The sequence below is a fragment of the Numenius arquata genome, chromosome 2 (assembly GCF_964106895.1).
Source record: "Numenius arquata chromosome 2, bNumArq3.hap1.1, whole genome shotgun sequence".
NCBI classification, from domain to species: Eukaryota; Metazoa; Chordata; class Aves; order Charadriiformes; family Scolopacidae; genus Numenius; species Numenius arquata.
Window position 1 is genome coordinate 36,445,847 of NC_133577.1, and position 19,127 is coordinate 36,464,973.

Consider the following 19,127-nt stretch of genomic DNA (forward strand, 5'->3'; position numbering starts at 1 on the left):
ACATTTAAATATATAAAAATAGGTTAACACTGCTATAAAAACTAGTCGAGCCTAACATCGGGTTTACTGACGCTGGGAAGAAGGGGACCAAGCACTGGGGTACCCCTGGTGCCACCCACCCCTGCTGGACAGACAGACAGACAGACAGACACACACCCCCCGTATCAAATCCCCACGGCGACAGATGTCCCCACTCTGGGGCGACGTTTGCGCCCCCTCTTCCTCCTCCTCCTCCTCCCCCCACAACTCCAAAAAAAAAAAAACTTCATCCCTCCAAAAGCTGGGCGCCTGCCCCTTTAAATCCCGCCGCCCGAAGCCAGGGAATCCCTCTCGCAGCGCGTCATCCGCGGCAAGGAAACCCGCGCTGGCGTCGTGCGACGCAAATGACCATTTTTGGCAACGTGCGACAACGGACGGCACCAAGTGGGGCGGGGGGGGGCGGGGACTGACGGGAACACGCCGCCGCGACCGCCCCCGCCGCTCCGCCTCTCCCCCCCCCCCCCCTCCCGCCCGGACCCGCGCAAAAGCGCGGGTCCGGGCGGGAGGGGGGGGGGGGGGGGAGAGGCGGAGCGGCGGGGGCGGTCGCGGTCCCCCGTTCCCGGTCCCGCCCCCCCCGCGGCGGCGGCAGGTGGGAGGCTCCGCTCCGGCAAGGTGGGGCCGGTGCGGCCGCGGGTTTGACGTGTGCGAGTGCACATGGTGCGGGCGGGCGGATAATAAGCGAGTGGCCACCGGGGCGATGCCATTGCTCTGAGTCACCGCGGAGCTGCCGGTCGCCCCCCCCTTCCCTCCCCCCTTTTTTTTTTTTCCCGGGGAGCAAGACCCGGGTTGAGTCACGTCCCCCCGTCCCTTTCCCACCTCCCCCCAGCTGCGGGAAAAGGGGCGGCCGGTGGAGGTGGTGGAGTTGGCGTGCGGGGGGGGGGGTAAGGGGGGGCGGAGGAGAACCGCTCCGCCTGCAGCCCCCGGGGCCGGGGCCGCTCCGCCGGCGGGGTGAGTCTCGCCGGGCAGCGCGGAGAGAGGACAACTGCCGGCTCCGCTCCGCTCCTGCCGCCGAGACCTCCCGTCCCGTCCCGTCCGGCGCTCCGCTGCCGCCTGAGCCTCTTTCATTATTATTATTGTTATTATTTTATTTTTCTTTTTTTTTCTCTCATTTTATTTCCCCCCCTTTTTACCTTTTTCCCCCTTCTCCAAAGCTTTTTTTTTTTTTTTTCCTTTTTTTTTTTAACCCCCTTCCTTTCCGCGGCGAGCCTTGGGAGGCGAAAGGCAAGAGCCGAAGGGGGCGGGGAGACGGCGAGGGAGCGGCGGGTGTCGGTGCGGGAAGGCGGGGACGCGGCTCCCCCGGCCCGACCTCGGACCATGTACCAGGACTACCCCGGGAACTTCGACACCTCCTCCAGAGGCAGCAGCGGCTCCCCGGGACATCCCGAGACCTACTCCAGCGGCGCGGCTCAGCAGGTAGGGCCGAGCGCTGCCCCCCCTCTTCCCCCTGCCGTCCCCTCCGGCGGCTGCTGCCAGCGCTCCCGGCACCGGGAGTTCGCCGCCACGCCCGGGGAGCGGCGCTTCCTCGGCGGAGAGGCGCCGTCCGCGGGGGCGCAGGCGGTGCCGGGGCGCGGGGTTGTCCGCAGCCGCCGTCCCGTCGCTCCCGCCGTCGTTTCCTTTCCCTCCCTGCCCGCTCCGCAGCGAATGCCGCGACCCTTCCTTGGCGGGACGCTCCCCTCCGGTCGGGGCCGCTTGGTGGTGCCCACCCGGGGTCGGGGGTGTCGTGGGAGGCAGCGGCCGGCCCCGAGCGGTGAGGTGCGGTGAGGGAGCTCCCGGCGGGCCGCCTGGCTCCGCCGCACCGGCCCCGGGTGGAGCTGGGCTCTGCCGGCTGTCGGTGGGGAGACCCCGCCTGGTGCCCGGGGACCCGCCGCCGCGGCGGGACGGGGCCGGCTCGGAAATGCCAGGGCTCCTGCGGGCAGCTCCTCTCCGAGGCCGGTAACGCAAATATGCGGGCGCATCCGACTCTTTCTCCTTCCTGCTTTTGTTCTCCTCGGGACCTTCTCCGTCCCGCCGCTCACCGCCCCTGCCCGGCCACTCGGGCACCGTCCCGGGCTCCCTCGCCGCAGGTCGGGCGTCTTCCCTGGGACTTTAGGAGGTGCCGCCGGAGCTACTTCCGAGGCGTTACTGCAGCCACCGTAAAACACGTAGGGGACGGGATTGACCTGGGCTGCAGCTTTTGCAAGCGGCTGAAGTGGTCTCCCCGTTTCACATCCCCCCCCCCCCCTCAAACTTCGGCTCCGTGACGGTGACACCGCTTTCGCCTCTCCCACTGGTGAGACCCAAAGGCCGGCGGCGTGCCCCTCTGCTCTGCCCGCCGCCCGCCCGCTCCTTCGCTTTACCGGCCGTTTTACCGGTGACGGCTTTCTTTTTTTCCCGAGCGGGAGTTTGCAGGGGAGCCGCTGGGCGAGCGCTCCCCGCGCCGGCCGGCCCCGCTCCCCCCCGCACGCCGCCGCTGCCGGGCGGCACTCGAAGAATGGGAGATATTTCCTGTGGAAGCGGCGTGAATTCACGGACCTAAGAGTCTAGTCGGGCGGTTTGAGGTTGGGTAGTTTTTTTGGTTGGCTCTTTTTTTTTTTTTTTTTCCTTTTCATTTTCCTAAGAAAACATCTCGGAATGGCTTATATGCCTACATCGACTAAATCCACCACTTCTGGGGAAAGCATTACACAATCGGGCCAGTTATACAAACCTGGGTTATTTCATAACTTGTTTACATCAGCTGGCCCAGCCTCGCTCTTTTTTTGCCTTTTCAGAGTTGGTCTTCCCCCCCCTCTCCCCCCCGCCCCCTTTCTCACAATATTATTATTTCTTGTGTGGCTTGTATGAGCGAACTGGCAGCGTGAGCACATTGCTGTCTTCGCATCAAGAAGTCATAGGATCATTTTTTTTTTTAAAAAAAAAAAAAAAAGGTCCAGTCTTAAACTTTGCCAACCGTACCAGCCCGTGACATTCCTCACATTAAAGAAGTTTTACCAGAAATGACTCGCCGCCGCTCCCCGCCTGCTCCAAACGCATCTCGCTGGTGCCCTCTGCGGGCTGCGCACCGAGGTTTCCAGGGACTGCAGCTCGGCTCCAGCTTATTCCCTGTTAGACAGTAAATGCCAGGGCAAAGTTGGGGAGCAGGAAAGGGGGGGGCGAGAAGCTGGAAACGCCCGGCGAGCTGCAAATCCTTCGCTCTCCCTTTTCTCCTCTGATTCAGCAGCTGCGCTGGATTCGAGCGCCTGCCGTAGGAGGTCATGAAACTCCGGTGCCGCTTAATATTTGAGCTATCGAGGTCTGACCCATAACTGGGTTTTCCCCTTTTCATTTTCTGGGGCTGCACGTCTTCCCCAGGCAGCTGGTGTGCGAGGTGTTTGATACGGGGGCCAGAGCCCAGTTTCTAGGGTTACTATCTGGAACGGGGCTTTGAGCAGGACGCGGGCTTAGCGAGAGCATAAATGTTTTCTTTAAGAATCCGGGAGATTTCTCAAGGCCTCGCGCTTCGTCTTTCCCTTGATCCTTACAGATGTTGTAGATTAGGATCAAATGTAAGCGTTGCCTTTACCCCAGCAGCCGGGCTGTTCTGCTGATTCTGGTCTATGGAGATCTGCAGTTTTATCGCTACAGAAAATATGCATTGTAGAAATTTTTTTCTTTAGTGTGTTGTTTTTCTTTTTTCCCAAAGCAAGAAAAGATGCATCAGTCACATGTTTAAGTGGAAACTGTGTCTCTGAGCCAAAACTTTGATGCTTTTTAATTATTTTTCCCATACAACCCAGCAGTGGAACATTTTTCTTTTAAGTCGCGTGTCATACTATTTTCCTAATCACTGACTTGCCATGTGGTAAACATAGACTTTAATGGGAAGAGTGTGTGTACTCTTTCAGACTGGTCGACTTTCCCCTCAGATATCCCAGCACTGTGTCCAGTTTTCCTTCGCGGTGATGCACAACATGGGAGAGCCAACAGGGGCCTTGTATTTATTCTAGGATAGATCCTATACACCCTATATTTGATAACTGAGTAGTTGTTAAAGATCCTCGGGGTGGTTTTTTTTTTGTGGTTTTGTTGCCAAGTTTGGTTTTTTTCCATTGTACCCATTTCTAGACCAGTTTCTGGTGCTGCTCAGCACTTGCAGTCATGGATGTAAGTGAAGATCAGGAGGGGAGCCGAGATGCAATGGGGTGCAGTAAAGAAACTCCCCGTTAAGATGGAGAAGGCAACCACAGAGCCGAAGCCTGAAATGTTCCCGTGCTGCCTGTGTACCTAATTCGGGTGACCTGCTAATGTAGCCTGTTCCAGCCCATGGAGGCTTCTCTCCAACCCTGTATTTTTAAAGCAGAGCAGATACTGACCTCAGTTCTCGGCACTTTTAATAACAGGACTCTTTCTGTTTGCTGTTTAGTTGTTATTTTGTTTTTCTTTCTTTTTTTTTAATGATACCTTCATCTGTGTGTTGCTTGGGTGAGGAGGAGAGCGGTGGCTTTGTGGCTGAATGCACGCTGCACGTGTAGCCCTGCAATCTGGCCATCACCACATCTTTTCTGTAGTACTGTGAATTCCTCCTAGATAAGAGAAAGGAGAGCTGGCGGAGAGTTGCCTCCAAGAGCCTCTCCTGGGTCAGGAGAGGAGAGCTGTGGGTGTCCTGGGTGAGGAAGTAGCAGAAGGGGGTCTGGAAAGAGGAAAAACGGGGAGGTGGGTGAGGGCACGCAGAGCTGCCAGGGGGATTGAAGCGCTCTGAAGAGAGAGCAAAGTTGGGGCTACAGTTTGGGGCAAGGTCTGGAGCTCCAAAGTGAGAAGACTGGTGCCAAAAGAGACTGTGCAGGGGAGGTGGCAGGGAACCTCGGGGCTTGCTGCCGCTGAAACCAGCAGTGCCCCAGGGGCCAGGGATGATGGCCACAGGGCAGAGTGTGGGGGGGCCAGCAGCATTTTGGCACGGCAAATCCAATCCCGTGCAATGTCCTAGCAGGGAAAGCGAAGTATGTGGGGAAAGCCTGACTAGTCAGGAAGCAATGCCTGTAAAACCCAGCAGTAGCCTGAGCACCCCGTTCCTGAAGACTCAGCCTGTTGCAGCAGCATGACCCTCAATCAGTTATCTGAGAAAAATATTGCCTTTGGAAAATACAGAATAAAGGTTTGGGGAATTTTTATAAGCTATTTCAAGGGGTTAGAAAGGAAGCTGGTGACAGAGGTGGAGCATGACACTGAGAGGGACTGCAGTTTGAATGGTCTCTTCCCTGGGTCTGCAAGCAAGCATGGTGGAGCTTGAGATGTGGCTGAATTGAGCAACTCCCTGTCCAGGAGACCTCCACTAGTGTTCGAGAAGGGTCCTGGGTTGAATACAAGAGTGACTACAAGTGGATTAGTCACTTTACCAATAACTCAGAGTTGGATCTTTGTCTCAGACACTTCTATATTATGTGACTGATTTGGTGATGGGTCTGACTCTCCCAACCTCCGATGAGGAAAATTTTAGCAGGTTGTTGGGTGTCACAGGGTGCAGTGGCACTGCTGTAAAGGTCATTTCCTCTGGAATGCAAACGGCATCTTTGCATAGCAAAGCACCAAAAGATCTCAGTATGTTTTAGAGCCACAGCTTTCTAGGGTCCCTGCAAAGAAGACGAGTCTTTCTTCTCTGCTTTTTGGGTACAGGAGGGATGGTGGTACAGGGAGGTAAAAGTCATGGCAGAAGCCACTTGTAGAGCTGGAAACAGAACTTGTCCCCTGAGCACCTGTGGTTTAACTAGCCTTGACCTTCCTCCCTGCTGTGAGGTTAAGATCCCTTTGTTATAGTGTTATGGTTGTGGAGGCATCAAGGCATCCATTCTCTCCTGTGCCATGTGGCCACGACCTACACTGGGCAGAGCAAAAGGGATTTGTGCCTGTAAATTCCTCTGTAGTGTTGACAGTTTGCAGCTCCGGCCCTCAGTAGTTAATTGAGAGAGGTCACAAAGATGGCATGCACTGAAACGTGGGCTACGCTGAGGCTGTGCTGGACTCGAGCTCCAGGTGAATCTCTGAGGTTCTGGTGGGGCTCTTGCCAAGGTCTTAGTGCCAGTGTCATCCTGCCTGTGTAATTCCCCCACCCACTTAAATTGATTCACTCCTTCCTTCTCTTGTCCTTTCTTGCTAGATTTTGAGCTGTCCGAAGCTGTATAGTTGGCATTTGTCAGTATTCAAACTGGATCTTCTGGTCTCCAGGCATTGGCAGCTGGACTTCTCATGGCTAATACTGGCCCGAAGTGCTGTAGATATCAGAATGTGAAATACTATTTGCAGTAGCCTTGGTTTAACAAAGCACTTAAGGTGCTTGACTAGGCACACCCTGAAAAGGAAATCTGTGTTGAAGTGCTGTCCCTTATCTGGGACGCTTACCTGAGCTGAGGTCAGGCTGATGCAAGGGCTCTCTCTTCTCTGGGAAGCTAGTTTGTTGACCCAAGAATGAGGATTTTTCATGAGAACTTTTCAAGGCTTACCAGTCAGTGGTAGTGAGGGCTGCTGGTCCTGCGAGCCCTGTCCCTTGCACAGCGATTGCTGGAGCAAGGCATGTCTGTCTGTAAAACTGAGTCTAACCATTGAAAGCTTCCTGAAGGAGCTCTGCATAGACAAAAGCATTCTTTCTCCCCTGCTTCCCCCTCCGGAGACAAGCGATTGTTTTCCTTGCAGTTTAGTGCCAGCATATTATCCAGATGGATTTACCTCTGTCTGAAACAAGGTGTACATGCATTTTGGAGGAGATCATTACCTGCCTTGGTTTTACTGCTGCCTTGTTTTGTCTAGACAGTGCAGAGAGCTGCAGGGAACTTGTCCGATCTGAATCCTAAGACCTATTTTATAGGCTGCTATTAAAATACATATCCTCGCATGTAACCATCCTGGGGCCGGGTTTCTCACTGTGTGTTCGGCGAGTGCAGAACCACTGAACGAGAAGCAAGCTGCTGTTCTTGCAGTACCGAACCCTATGTGGACCAAGCCTGAATTTCAGGGGAATCCATTGGTAGAAGAAGGCTTGGTATCGGCATTACAGAGCTGAAGTTTCTCTTCCTTTTCTTTCGACTGGCAGAGAAGTGTTTTTCTAGAAACTCCTTAATTCCCCTTTCGCTCCACGCCGGAAGGAGCGGTGGGCACAGACGGGAGGTGGTGGCAGTGGGAACGCTGCCCGGCAGGGGAGGTTGGCATAGAGGATGCTGGGGAGGTGTAGGGGGGATGAGGAAGGGGGCTGGAAGAGGGCAGGGCTGCTCTGGAGGGGAAGTGCCTGAGCCCAGCGCCCTCCTCGGGGGGCTGCGGTGCAGGGGGCAGCCCGGGATGCTTCAGGTGCTGCTTTGATCCTCGCTGCTGCTCCTGAGGGCCTAGCTGGTTTCTGACTAACCACTTACATTCTGCTTTCATTGATGGTTTCTTCTCTCTCTCTCTCTTTTCTCCCCTGCCTTTCCTCCTAGAAATTTCGAGTAGATATGCCAGGATCAGGCAGTGCTTTTATCCCTACAATCAACGCCATCACAACCAGCCAAGACCTGCAGTGGATGGTCCAGCCCACCGTCATCACGTCCATGTCAAGCCCTTACTCTCGTTCGCACCCCTACAGCCACCCGCTGCCCCCGCTGTCTTCAGTGGCCGGACACACGGCCCTTCAGCGACCTGGTGTGATCAAAACCATCGGGACCACAGTGGGCCGGAGACGAAGAGACGAACAGGTAACCACAGCAGGGGGAGATTCCCCCCTGCCCTCCCTCGGGATCTCCCAGCCCCATGGGGGAGCGCTGGGGTTTGTCACCTGGGCTGTACAAGCGCTGGGATTTCTCAGGGTGATGAAGGGTGTAAGCCGGAGGGTGATTTTATTGCTGCTTCCTCATCATATGGTGAGACTTACCCAATCTCCATCAAACGCTTTGCACTGCTGGGCCGCATTGCGGCTCGGTTTCAAAAGCAGGTGAAACTCTGAAGTCGAGCCCTGGGTTTCACTTTGAGTGTCTTTGCCACTCTAGACAGAAGGAAACCTCTGAGGAAGCAGAGGAGTTTTTACGTAGGTCCTTTACAAACCTGACACCCAAATTACGTCAGCTGGTGTTTTATATCTGCTCTGTGGCAGCTAACGCTGCTCCAGTCTCGCTTCTGGGTGATACCACCACTACCAGCCAGCGCCATGCAGGGAGGAACAGCTTCCCTAGAGCACCTTGACTCTAGTAGCAAGAGCCTTCTGGTTGCCTGCGTTCTAAATCCACCTTCCCACTACAAACATGCTATTGCTTGATCTGTTCCAGCGTTGAGGTGGGGATCCCATAAGCGGAGACTTTTCTACTCCCAACCCAGTGGCATTTTCACAGCTGGGATGGGTTGGCTTGTACCACTGCTGCCCTGTGCTCAGCCTCCTGATGGGACTATCGAGCTAGAACCTTGGATCGTGTGCTGGAGCAGGGTGGTGGACTAGATGCAGGCATCTCATCTTCTGGAAATCCTTTCAGCCCTGTCAGTCTCTTCTTGGAAAGAAACAGCCTTCTCCAGGGCTGTCTGGTGAATAGCTATCCACAGTGCTAGGCTGATTTCTTTAGGGGAAAAAAAACCAAACCAAAACAAAAAAGCAACGAAAAAAAAAACCCAATGAATTTGAATAATCTAGATCTCCCCAAATTGTTCCCAAGCAGCAGTTGTGTGGGTCGCTGCAGAGCAGTGTAATGAGACGCACGGCGCACCCTCAGAACATGAGCACACACTATTGCATGAGGTCTGTTTCTAATAAGACTCACCAGCCGGACTTTTACTTCCACGTCATCTGTTTTGATTCACAGTTGGATTATTTTATATGGACTCGCTGTCTGGTTTAGACCTAAGAGGCAGGGAAGGGGTTAAAGTCACTTGTCCAGAGTGAGCTACACCTTCTGTGCACACCCAAGACCCCTTTTTGGGAGAAAGGATGGGGTAGCCATGGTGGTTCGGGTATGTGCCAGCCCTTTCCACCAGCTGGAGCTACCTCCCGGTTCCCTGCGTGCAGGGCTGGTGTCCAAAGCCAGGGAAGCTCTCACGAGAACTGGGGGAATAATTAGCAACAACTAATTTGTTTGACAAATGCTGCCTCTGTGTTCACAAATTGGCCGTGAAGAGATCACCATATTCTCCGCTTTATTTGTTGTTCAGAGTTATTTGCTGAAGGATGCCTGCCAAGCAATTCCTGGCCTGTGGCTTGTTTGCAAGCCGTTCATTGTGGGTCATTCAAAGCCAAGTCCTTTTGATTAGACACGTGCTAAGGCAGTACCCGGGCGCTCTACCGTGGCTCTTTGGCTCAGGTTTCCGCTGTTGGTGCTTTGAACACTGCATCGGAGTGCCTTTTTGGAAAACATTGTGTAACGCTTTATGAAAAGAGCCTGTTTTGATGAATGTTTCTGCCAGCGAATGCACGTATTGGGCTTGGACAAGCTACAGATAACACTTACAGCAGGGGCACGAAGAGTGCCAAATCCAACCGCTTTCAAACAAATCCAGCAACCGCTGACAGAATATTCCTTTTTAGACCTGGTATAACGTTAAGCACGTCCAGATTAGGGGCTTCAGCCCCATCGATGAGACTTTTCACAAAGCATAGCCTCCGAGACAGATAATTTAAAAATAACTGAAGGCCCCGGGAGGAGAAATTTCGGTCCCAACATATTTCAGTGAGGTCTGTGCTTCTGAGGTGTGAAAGGGCTCTTGGAAAACTGTATGCAGAGGCCCCAAGTCAACACAGAGTCTGTGGGCACGCTTAACGCTTTGCTGTATCGCTGATACTTGTGTGCAAATACATTTTTACCCTGCACACGTGCAGGCTGGGAACCGAGCAGACAGAGCTGTACTGGGGAGAGTGGTGCCTGCGGGAACTCCTTACTGGGAGGGGAATATGCCAAAGCCCTGCTGGCTGCTGCTCAACAGGGTGGAGATGCCCCCCACCCTGAGACGGAGCCCTGCGATCTGCTGATGGAAAAGTTTCAGGACATAAAGCCTGTGTCCTGAAGTGCTTGTACTGCTCGGCGTGCACCCAGGAGCTCGCACTGCATGCAGGTGGAATCACAGGCACAGACTAGATCCCCTAAAATAAATTTAAAAAAAAAAAAAAAAAAAAAAGCAGAACTGAGTGAGGGGAATAGGGGAATGCCCAGATGCTGAAGTAAACTCCCCAAAACTGTGAAGATCGAAATTAAGGAAATAAAGCAAACCAAAACAAACTGGAATGAGGTTAGAGTAAAACTAATGCTAAAAAGAAAAGATAATAAAAAGGTAAATGTCTCATTTGTGATTTTGACAGTCCCTAAAGATATTAAAACTGAAAGCTCTTATGGAAAGGTTTTTCTTTCTATTCTCCACTGGCACTACGTGAGATCCCACATGTGCTTTGCAGGGTGCTCATTTCACTTTCGTTTGCAGTCACCGGGCCAAAGCCTGGTGAGGCTGAAGCATGGGGCATGGGGTCGGTCTGCAGCGGAGGAGGGATGCACAGCCCAGCGTGTGCCGTGAATCCCCACGGCTGGTGACTTGTACCAGCTCTGTGTGGCTGCAGCGGTGAGCTGGGCCGTGCCGTGCCAGCTCCCTTCACGCAGCCACTGTACCCGCTCCCCGGCCTTGGCAGCGGTGCAGACCTATCTGCTGCTGGGATTTGTAAAACCTCATCTCAAACCCCAGAAGCTAGGCCTGACTTGACCAGATCTTGTGGGCTCCCGCTCACTTCCTCTGGTTTCGCAAGTGTCGCTCGATGAGTTTCTATGGAATTGCTCCTGATTTACATCAGCGAGGATGTCAGCTGGCCTCAGGAAGCCCTTGATATCGCTGGAACCTTGCCTGCTGATGCAAGAAGCACAGTGTGTTATCTCACTGAGTGCTCAAAAATCTGAGGTCAGATTTTTGGGTGGTATAACTCACTGTTGCTTCATGGACTTCATGGGAGCTCTGCTGATTTCCCTGTCTCCCCCTCCACCCCATCCCCGACCTTCAAGCTAACAACTATTTTTGTGTGGGAAGCACCAGATATTTTCTTTCAAGAAAGAGGCACTTACAACATCATGCTCTGCTTTTGCTTAACGTACCACCCAAGTTGTGAAACAATCAGAGCATCTTTTATCTGTTTGGCCTTGGTGCAGATTCACTGTCCTCTTACACAATTTTCCCCTTGCTCCCCGCTCCATCTTCACCGGGTCTTAGCAGAAGGGTGAGGAGCAGGCAGAGATACTGTGCGCTTTCATCTTCTGCTGACATCAGTGAAGAGGGGGAGTACTCAGCATCCTGCTGGATCAGGCCTTTTTCCTTTGCATTGTGGTTAAATCCTCACAAACTTCAAGGAATGCCTTGCTCAGATCTGATTGTGGGTTTTCTTGGCACTTGCCCACAGCTGTCGCCCGAGGAAGAAGAGAAGCGAAGGATCCGGAGAGAGAGGAACAAGCTGGCAGCTGCTAAGTGTCGTAACAGGCGTCGAGAGCTAACAGAGAAACTCCAGGCGGTACGTGCTCTGCATACATTTCTCCTTCCTTGTCGCCCACCCTTTGGACCAGCTCGCAGGGCATCACTTGCTCTCCCTTCATTAGCATGTTTGAGGAAGATGCAACGAAACACATGCTGTCTTCCCCTTCCAAGGCTGCCTGGTGGTGTTGCTCCTACATTAATGGTGGTGAGGGCTCAGGCCTGGAGCTCAGGAGCTTAAATTTCCCTTGCTGATGCCCAAAACGTCCTAGGAGCTTGCCTCCCAACTAGCACCAGTCTCCCTACTGTTGCTATCCCTCTGTAAGTGGAAATAAAGATGCTGTGTGCCTCAAAGGCAGGCTTTGGGAGCAAAAGCACTGAAGATGGCAAGATCATCCAAAAGCAGTAGAAAACAAGGCAGATGTTATGCTTACATATTAAAGCTACATCCTTTAGGCTAATCTTTCTTTGGTGAGGGTAATTGATTTCCTACACAAAGAAAGCACCACAGAGACATGTGGTCTGGTGCCACAGGGGAAATAACTAGATAAACCGGAGAAGGTAGGGTTGAATGCAAGAACTATGGGGTGGGTAAGGGACTGGCTGAAGAGGAGACAAAGATGGGTTGTGTTGAAAGAGGCTGGAGGAAAGGCCCCAGCACTTTTGCTCAAGAACCAGCCTGGGGCTGGTTATATTCCATCATCTTGTTAACAAGTGCAGCAGCAGCAGCAGCAGCATACCAGTGAAACGTGCTGCTGACTCAAATTCAGCAGGTATTCTCAGTGTAGAGAAGGCAGGACATCCTATAGGAAGAATTTAAGGATTATCGTAACTGAAGTAATAGAATTGGAAGGAGTGCAAAGTGGGAAGTCATATGCTGAAGGACTGAGGGTGAGTACTTCTGTAAAATGGTGACCTCCTCACATAGGAAGGTACTAATTGCTCACAGATTGACTAAAGCCATCAGTGTGATTTGACCATGGGAGAGGTAAATGTATTAATCCAAGGATGCATCAAGGTATGATCCAGCGGAGATGAAAGTGTTATTCCTTTATGCAAGTGTCAGACTTTATCCGGAATACGCACTACGGAAAGAAAATTGAAACAGTTTAAAGATTGCTGTGATACCTCTGTCTAAGAAGTGAAAATAACGTGACTTACCCGACACAAAAAAATATGTGAGGAGATCTGAATCCTCTCTTCTAAGGTGTCTGTTAGGCAGACAGCAAGGGAGAAGAGTTAAGTCACAGGCCAAGAAAAAATGGTAGAAGTTGGCCATGAGAAAATTAAGGTAAACTCATGAGAAGACCGTTTATAACCCTTAGATCAGTGAAGTTTGGGAATAGCCTACTGGTGGACACATGAAACACAAGATGCTCAGCTGGCAATGACCAGGTGCCTGCTTGGCTCATGAAGAGTCTGGGGTGTATCTGCCCATTCCAGATGGGAACTGGACCTGATGGCCATGTTGTAGGTGAGGAGCAGTGCCAGATCCTCTGATACTTATTCCCCTTCTGTCCACAGGAAACTGAAGTGCTGGAGGAGGAGAAGTCAGTGCTGCAAAAGGAGATTGCTGAGCTCCAGAAGGAGAAGGAGAAGCTGGAGTTTATGCTGGTGGCTCACAGCCCTGTGTGCAAAATCAGCCCTGAGGAACGTCGGAGTCCACCATCCAGCAGCCTCCAGAGCATTCGGACTGGAGCGAGCGGAGCGGTGGTGGTGAAGCAGGAGCCTGTGGAGGAAGAGATCCCATCTTCTTCTTTGGTCCTTGACAAAGCCCAGAGGTCTGTCATTAAGCCCATCAGCATTGCTGGAGGTTTTTATGGGGAGGAGGCACTCAACACTCCCATCGTGGTGACCTCAACACCAGCCATCACTCCTGGCTCCTCCAACTTGGTGTTCACCTACCCCAACGTGTTGGATCAGGAGTCTCCTCTCTCCCCGTCTGAGTCCTGCTCCAAAGCTCACCGAAGGAGCAGCAGCAGCGGTGACCAGTCCTCGGATTCCTTGAACTCTCCCACCTTGCTGGCGTTGTAATCCCCCTACAGCCCCCCATTTTGCCGGTGTGTTACATTCCCCCCCAGCACCATGGGGGGAGCCCCCCTCCATGGGATTAGAGACAAGCACAGGATCGTTCAAGCACAAGGGCAGCAAGAACAAGGATGGGGAAGTGCTGCAGCTCCAGGAAGCACAGTGAAGACCAACACCAGCTCCCTGGAGGCAGGAAATGGCAAGGCTGGGACTGATGTGACAGGATTGTTTGGAGAGGGTGATGTCCCCTCTGTAGGGACTGCCTATGGAAACCTCTTCATGGCCATAGTGGACTTGGGGAGCACTCCTGGCCGGGACTGAAGGCGAGCTGCAGACAGTTGCTAGTCACCCCTTTCCTTTGTGAATTGATCTGATCAGTTGTGCTCTGTGCTTAGATCATTCTGATTAGTTGATCTTACAACTTCTTTTTCCCCCCCTCTCTCTCTCTGCTTATCATTTCCAATGTTGTTGATCCCATGACATTTCATCCAGTTGCTCTGAACTCTAAAGGCTTGTTAGGATCTTTTCTCTTGGGACAGGCTGTGGGAAACATGTAGGGTTGCCCACGCAGGAGGGGGATAGCTCGGAGATCTGCGGGAGAGAGAACCAAGAGGAGCCTGAGGGCTCACTGGCAAGGGCAGAGCTTGTAACTCTGGTCTGGGGCGCAAAGACAGCAGGAGGCTCATGCGAAAGCCTTTTTTTTTTTCTTTTTTAAATGTAGATATATTTATCCCCTTGGGCTTCTCAAAAAACAAGTTAGCATCTCAGGGCCAAAGTAGCATCAGGAAAGCTGCTGGGCTGGCACTTACCAGTATCTTGGCAGGGTTCTACCCCAGTTTGGTGGATATCAAATCTGCTGCTTGTTGTTTACTTTTCCTGGGCTGCCCGCTGTCTAGGGAGTATTGCATCTTCCTCCCCATCAGGGCTCCTGACTCAGAGGCTGATCTCTTCCTGTTAGTGAACCCTCCCCTCCCCTTGGCCATATTTGCAGAACATGCTACTGAAAAAGAGGTGGCACCACGTGCCTATAAATCTAGGATGGAGACTGGCAGCAGATAAGAGGGTGAAACTAGCTAGCTGACCCCTTGCTGACTTATTCGTTGTTGGGAAACAAAGCAGTGCCCATCCACCAGTTGATAGTAGCGTGCGTTGTTTGCTCAGAGATTCCCAATTTCCAAGGTTGGGGAGAAGGCAGTGGTCCAATCTCCAGCACAGCACAGGCCACGAGGTGCTCCTGACCAGGCAGGAATGGCATGGTTGAAGTGATGACCTATTTGAACTAGAACAGAGCTTCTGATAACCTCTGGTTATGAATGACAATTTGCTGTGGAAGAAAATCAATTACTGTTATTTGCAGTTGGTCTTTGGCCTCTTTTTTTTGTGTTGTAATTGACCTGGTTTTGTTGGGGTTGATTGGCCTGAAGACAAAAAAAAAAAAAAAAAATCAGAGGGCTCTTCCCCTAGCCTTCGGTCCTGTCTTCTCCAGCCTGTGGGCTTGGCTGCTACTTCAAAGTGCTTACAGAGGGCACAAGCTCTCCAGGGCTGACATTCACTAGTGAAAACAGTAACATACCTAATCTATTCCCGCTTGGATCCAAGCTCAATTCCTATTGATGTCAAGGCACTGACAAACCATGACCATGTGCACACTAGGGTTGCCCAGCTGGCCAGCAAAGCCGCTTAGTGGAGAGCTGTTTAGTCCTGCCTGTTGAAGCTGTGGTGGCAGCTATTTATTTTGGCATGATATTTTCTTGTCCTTTTATATTATTATTATTTTTAATCAACTGAAACCAGGGTATTTCTTGGTCAGGCTGGACCTGGAGAAATGCAATATGCGATTATAAGGCCAGTGCTGTGAGATACTAAACTGCTGCAGTCCCCACCAACTCCACTGGGAATTAATAGGGTTCAGTCTTGTGAAACTGGACCTTTACTCAGCAGGGCTGGCTTCCCTCAAACCCTGGCCACTGCCCATTCCTTGAATTATTTCAAAGGGACACTACTTTGGCTCTAAAGGTAGGCTTTGCTTTTTTAATATTACTATTATTTTTAAACCCAGGTGTTTACCAAACCTGCCAGAAATAGAAAGATATGAGTGATCTCTGTGCTTCATAAAGCTGATTGTGATTCAGGCTTTATTTCTTAAATACTTCCTTCATTATACTGGTGCTAGAGGTTTCAAATTGAGCTTACACATAAGTAAAATTGATAAAGGAGTTCTCTTGTCCTTACATGAACATCAGAACTTCCTTTTTAACAAAGTAGACCCTAAACTTCCTGTAGCTAGCACAGAAGATCCTGTTTTGATAGGGTTTTATGTAGATGATATCACTTTAGGTCAAACTGCTGCTTCTCTAACTGTCTCCATTTTGACAGATGCTTGTTTGGGCCAATCTGGATTGAGAATCTGAAACTATTCAATACAACGTCTCTGTGTGTCATTTCCACCCATTTTTGGGCAGAATGGAACACTGACAAATGGTGAATCCTAAAGTGATGCAGCTACTTTTGAGGCCAGCTGGCCAGGATCACGTCACTCAGGAGAACAGGACCATTCCTACCAGGGGTTTCAGGAAGTCAGGTGCCTCCTCAAACCTGAGCCTAGTGGAACAACAAAAGCCAACCTTTGCTTTTGCTCGCTGAATCATTGCCAAAAGGAGCTGCAGCTGGCCCTTGCCCACTGCCTGCTGCCTTGTCATTGACCTCCTCAGAGACAGGACAGGAGGGTCCCCTTTCCTATCCTGTGATACTGACAGGAGCCACATGCAACTGCCCGGAAAATTAATTTTCCACTATCTGGAAAAAGCTCTGAATATCTTGTGCCTGCCTGTTTTGTCCCTCAGCCCTCTCAGAGGATGTCTGGGTTGGGATTGCTGGTCTCCTGCCTTCTGTATTTTGGGGATCAGCCTTACCTTTGTTTAGTTTCTGGCAGACAGGCATAGCTTGAGGTCTGCTGCTGTTTTTGATTTGGCCCTGCATTCTTCTTTTCAGGTTTACTGCTGTGCTTTTTGGGAATTGACTGTCTTCCCCATACCCAAACCAATATTTTCCATGAGTACCTTCCCTACCAATTCATAAATGTACAGTGTCTCCATGTTCTGCATGTAATGGGGATGTGGGAGCTGTTATGACTGGTGTCTGACCAAGAGTCGTTGAAGTCAATAGAAAAAGGCCCAGGAAATTTCAGCTGGTACTGGGTCAACCCCCTAGTGACTGGCCCAATGAAGCCTCTAATAACATCTTAAATTAATCAATGCCAAACTGGGAGGAGCAGTAGCAGCTGCATTGAAGGAAACATTCAGCTTCCAGGTGATATTTGCCATTCCAGTTTTGCCCTCGTTCCTCCTTCCCCTTTCCTAGTTGTGGCATTGCCTTCATCCATTCCTTTCTTGTAGGTGTGGAGACTGGGTAAGTCTCAAACTGCTGGTGGTGTGATGGGATTTGGGACCAACATGCCAGGGACAGTAGCTCTCTGTTGTGTTTTTATAATTATTATTTAAATGATCTATTTAGTTCATCTGAACCTTTAATTTTGCTGCTTACTGTATGTAGGATCCACCTGGCCTTCATCCTAAATGAAAAGAAAAAACAAAATGAAAACAGACTGAAGACGCCCCCCTCCTCCCTGGTATCATTATTTATTGGCAGGCAGCCGTCTCGTGCCTGCTCCAGCAGATCTGCCCGCCATTAATTTAACATCTTCCCAACTCACATTCCTGGTGTTTGGTTGTTGCTTCTTTTTTTTTTTTTTTCCTTTTTGTTGTTGGTTTGTTGGTTTTTTGGGTTTTTTTCCATTCTAAAACAGACTTCTGAAATGTAAGAAATCTTATTCTTATGACACTTACAAGTTCATTTTCATTAGGAAGGCCAAGTCAAACATTTTAAGAGGTGGGGGGAACAATCTACATTTTATTTCTTATTTATTTATCATGTTTACATCTTTTTTTTTTTTCTGTTCAAGACTTGGATATAATAAAGAAAGCATTAAAAATACTCCAATCTTCTTTTTTAGGCTATTATTTTTTTTCCGATTCTTTAAATAAAAGATTCTGGGTTTTGTTGTTGTCTGTATAAAATGTAAAAAGAGATATGTTTCTAAAGATGCATTATCATTCCTCTGTGAACAGTAGGTGGAGTTGAGGACAAATCTCAGAATACAAGATAATAATAAAATCCCATCCTGTTTTACTTAATTGTTCCCCTCCTATCCTGTATGATTAAAGGGTTATTCCACTTTCTTGTTTGTGGCTACTTGATATTAAAACCATATTAAAATGTGTAGAAAATAGGTATCCAATTGTTTTTGCTCAGTGAGAGGATAAAATGTTGTATATATCTTGATATACTGTGTAGTTCAAAGTAACATCGATAAGGGATAGTGCATCTTTATTAGAGCGATAAGTTACTAGTGTCACTAAAGTCTACTTTAAGATCCTCAGATACAGAAAGGGCCTAATTCTGATTCCTCCCTCCTGGGAGCAAACTGAAAGCATCAGTAGCATTTTGCTGCTGCAAAGTGGGTGTTGGAGGTGGAATCAAGCCTCAGTGATTAATAGGCGACCATGAGGATTATTGAAGGTTTGGGGGCACCATTGTCTTTCTTTTTTTCCTCGAAAGTTTTAGATCATGGTTTTTCTTTTTTTGTCTGCGGTAAAATAGTTTCTGCCAAGGAGGTTCTTAAAGGTGACTGCTGAATTGGGACCCTTCTTTGCTCATTGTGATCTTGATATCGTTCCCAGAGAATCTCAGCTCTGAGGCAGTCGCTCTGGTGTTGTCTCTCTTCTGTTCTTGTTATTTTACTGTAATACAGGCCTACAGTATTTGCACTAAAACAAAAAGCTTGTTAGAGAAAGCTTGCTGCTATGAAAGAAAGAACATATTAAAATGGTTTTGCTTTTACAATTTTAACTGAGTAGCATTTTGTAGAATAAAATCAATTTAGACCGAAAAGAAAAAAAATGACTTTTCTTTTTTCCTCTGCACCTTCCTCCCCATCCCTACTTCTTTCCTTTCCTCCCATTACTCAGTGGTGTGATATTCCTCCCCTTCTCCTTTGGTGCTCAGTTGTAATGATTGGCTGTATTGTTGACTATGCTGCTGAGAGTTATGACACTTGTAAATCTTGTTTTAATGACATTGTGGACACTCTTTTGTATAGCAAGAGCTAACTGGAGTTCTTCTCTCTCTGTTAATTGAAGTCATTAAAAAGCTCCCTTTGCCATGAACAATTAAAAGCTTGCATGTTCCTTCACTATGAACAAATGGGTACAGCATTGCCAGGTGCCCGGCTGTAGCACATTTCAGGGCGTCTTTCATTAGAGCAGCTGCAATCCAGACAGCTGTTGGCTGCAACAATGGTAAATGGGGCAGAGGCTAGCGGGGCAGACCACCTGGGCTAAAAGGCAAATAATGCATTAATCCTTTCATCTTGCCTTCAAAAGGAAAGGGATAGAGCTAGAAAATGCATGCTGAGGTGACTTTATTTTTTTTTTTTTTTTTTTTTCCAATCCACCTTCTCAGCCAGAAGGACTGAAAGCTTCTGCTCTGAAAACGTGGGGTGGGGTGGTGAGCATGGTTGTTCCACTGGCAGTAAGGAGGAGGTTAACACGGGTTTCCCTTGCTCACCTGGGAAAAGCTGCAGTCTCTGGAGTGGAAGGAACCCAGAT

The 19,127-nt window shown here is 50.2% G+C and overlaps 1 protein-coding gene across 1 annotated transcript; it reads left to right on the plus strand.

Annotated features, from left to right (window-relative positions):
• Positions 1 to 1,353: 1,353 nt before the first annotated feature.
• FOSL2 (FOS like 2, AP-1 transcription factor subunit) lies at positions 1,354 to 18,680 on the plus strand. Its single transcript, XM_074168843.1, has 4 exons — positions 1,354 to 1,452; positions 7,455 to 7,709; positions 11,366 to 11,473; positions 12,958 to 18,680. Exons 1-4 carry the CDS (start codon positions 1,354 to 1,356, stop codon positions 13,465 to 13,467), a joined length of 972 nt encoding a protein of 323 aa, XP_074024944.1. The 3' UTR covers positions 13,468 to 18,680.
• Positions 18,681 to 19,127: the final 447 nt, after the last annotated feature.

Excerpts from the sequence above, each read along its gene's own strand:
- FOSL2 (XM_074168843.1), top strand. The coding sequence starts at position 1,354 with ATGTACCAGGACTACCCCGGGAACTTCGACACCTCCTCCAGAGGCAGC. Across the intron at positions 1,453-7,454 it reads CCAGCGGCGCGGCTCAGCAG|AAATTTCGAGTAGATATGCC; the intron begins GTAGGGCCGAGC and ends CTTTCCTCCTAG. Across the intron at positions 7,710-11,365 it reads GGAGACGAAGAGACGAACAG|CTGTCGCCCGAGGAAGAAGA; the intron begins GTAACCACAGCA and ends ACTTGCCCACAG.